Source organism: Pteropus alecto, unplaced genomic scaffold, assembly GCF_000325575.1.
Source record: "Pteropus alecto unplaced genomic scaffold, ASM32557v1 scaffold110, whole genome shotgun sequence".
In the NCBI taxonomy this organism is placed as follows: domain Eukaryota; kingdom Metazoa; phylum Chordata; class Mammalia; order Chiroptera; family Pteropodidae; genus Pteropus; species Pteropus alecto.
The window spans coordinates 10,904,662-10,906,238 of record NW_006431920.1 but is presented as its reverse complement, the minus strand read 5'-3'; the positions used below and the strand labels follow the sequence as shown (position 1 = coordinate 10,906,238).

General features: G+C 48.9%; 1 protein-coding gene across 1 annotated transcript in view; it reads left to right on the top strand.

The window, feature by feature from the left end:
* The window catches only part of RUFY4 (RUN and FYVE domain containing 4), a 16,915-nt gene that overhangs the window by 15,177 nt on the left and 161 nt on the right, over positions 1-1,577 (top strand). The window contains exon 10 of the mRNA XM_006906800.1: positions 964-1,074. Within this exon, the coding sequence (XP_006906862.1) occupies positions 964-1,074 (111 nt within the window). The remainder of the gene's footprint in view (positions 1-963; positions 1,075-1,577) is intronic.

Below are 1,577 nucleotides of genomic sequence, written 5' to 3'. Positions count from 1 at the left end.
AGGGTGTCCATTGTCTTTTGATGTATTTCCTCTTGTATCATTCAATTTTTAAATCATGGGTATGTATCATTTTGATAAAAATTTAAAACAAACCACCTTCCTAAATCTCCTTTAAAAAAAACAGTGAAGATGGTTTTGTAGGGGCCTAACTATACATAACTCCAAGGCAGTTTGTACTAAGTGCCGAAAAAAACATAATAGGCATTGTATGCTATAGGTGCCTGGAGCAAGAAAGCCCCAGGGGCCTCTACCATCAGGGAGCTCTCTCGAGAGCAGGTGGGCTATGAACAGGTTCTTAAATAGTGGTCAAGCTCATGTTGGGCGAGGGGGACCTGGGTGTCATTATCCATCTTCCCAGAAAGAATGGATACTCACCCATCTCTCGTGTGTGTGTGTGTGTGTGTGTGTGTGTGTGTGTGTGTGTGTGTGTCACTGTCTCTGCATTTCTATCTCTTTCTCCATCACTGTGTCTCTGTCTCTCCATCTTTCTCCATATTTGTATCTCCCTCTCTGTCTGTGTCTCTGCCCATCTGTCTCTGCACCTTTCTCCCTGTGTCTTTTTCTCCCACATTTATCTCTCTACCTCTCTGTGTCTCTGTCTCCCTCTCCAACTCCTGACTTCCTTTCTCTCTGCATAAGTAACTGTCTCTCTCTTTCTATCCCTCTTTGCCTCCCTCTGCATTTCTGCGTGTGACTCCTCCTGTCACTTTCTCTGTCTCTCTCTCTGCCTCCATGTTTCTCTTTCTGTCCCTCTCTCTCTCCATCCATGCCATTTTCTTTCTTCATCCATGCCATTTCCATATTTCTTTCCTCCCTCCCTCTCTCCCTCCCTCTCTATATTATATATATAGCAGAGCTTGGAACAAAGAGGCGCCAGGCCAGGGACAGGGAGAGAACCCAGTACTGTACTGGCTTGTGGCTGGGTGGGGCCCGTTTTTTTTACCACCTCCATCCTCTCATCAGAGAGAAGGATAACCTATGGCAGAAGGTCCAGCATCTCTCTTCTGTGGCCCCTGGATGCTGTGTCGGCTGTAGTAAGCTCTTTGGCCGTCTGTCTCGGCGGTATCAATGCAGGTAATGGGTAAGGCACAGAATCCTTCCTATGGGACAGCCCAGTTTCCACCAGCCCACAGACCCCTGCCCATTCCAGAGAAGAGAGGGACACAGAACTGGGCGTTTATGTAAGGCTCATTTTACCCAGCATTTAGCAGAGACATGAACGAGAGCAGTAAAAAGGGGTCAAACAGGAATGGCATCTGGAAGATGGGAGGCATAACCCTTCTGAGGATAGACTGAGGGCATCTCGTCTGGGAAGAGATTTCCCATACAGAGGAAGCCGCACCCCTCACCTTCCTCTGGGAACATGGTGGAAGGACAAGCAGCAGGAGAGAGGAAAGTGGGCCATCAGGAGAACCTGCCATTTGGAGTTGGAGGACCCTGGAGGGATGGGGCATCGGGACACCCTTTAGGAAAGGGGTGCCTCCTAAGACAGACCCAGGGCCATTCTGCTGGGAGATGAGAAACAGACAAGTGGACCCAAAGAGGCTCAAACACTATGACCCCCTCCCCCACACACA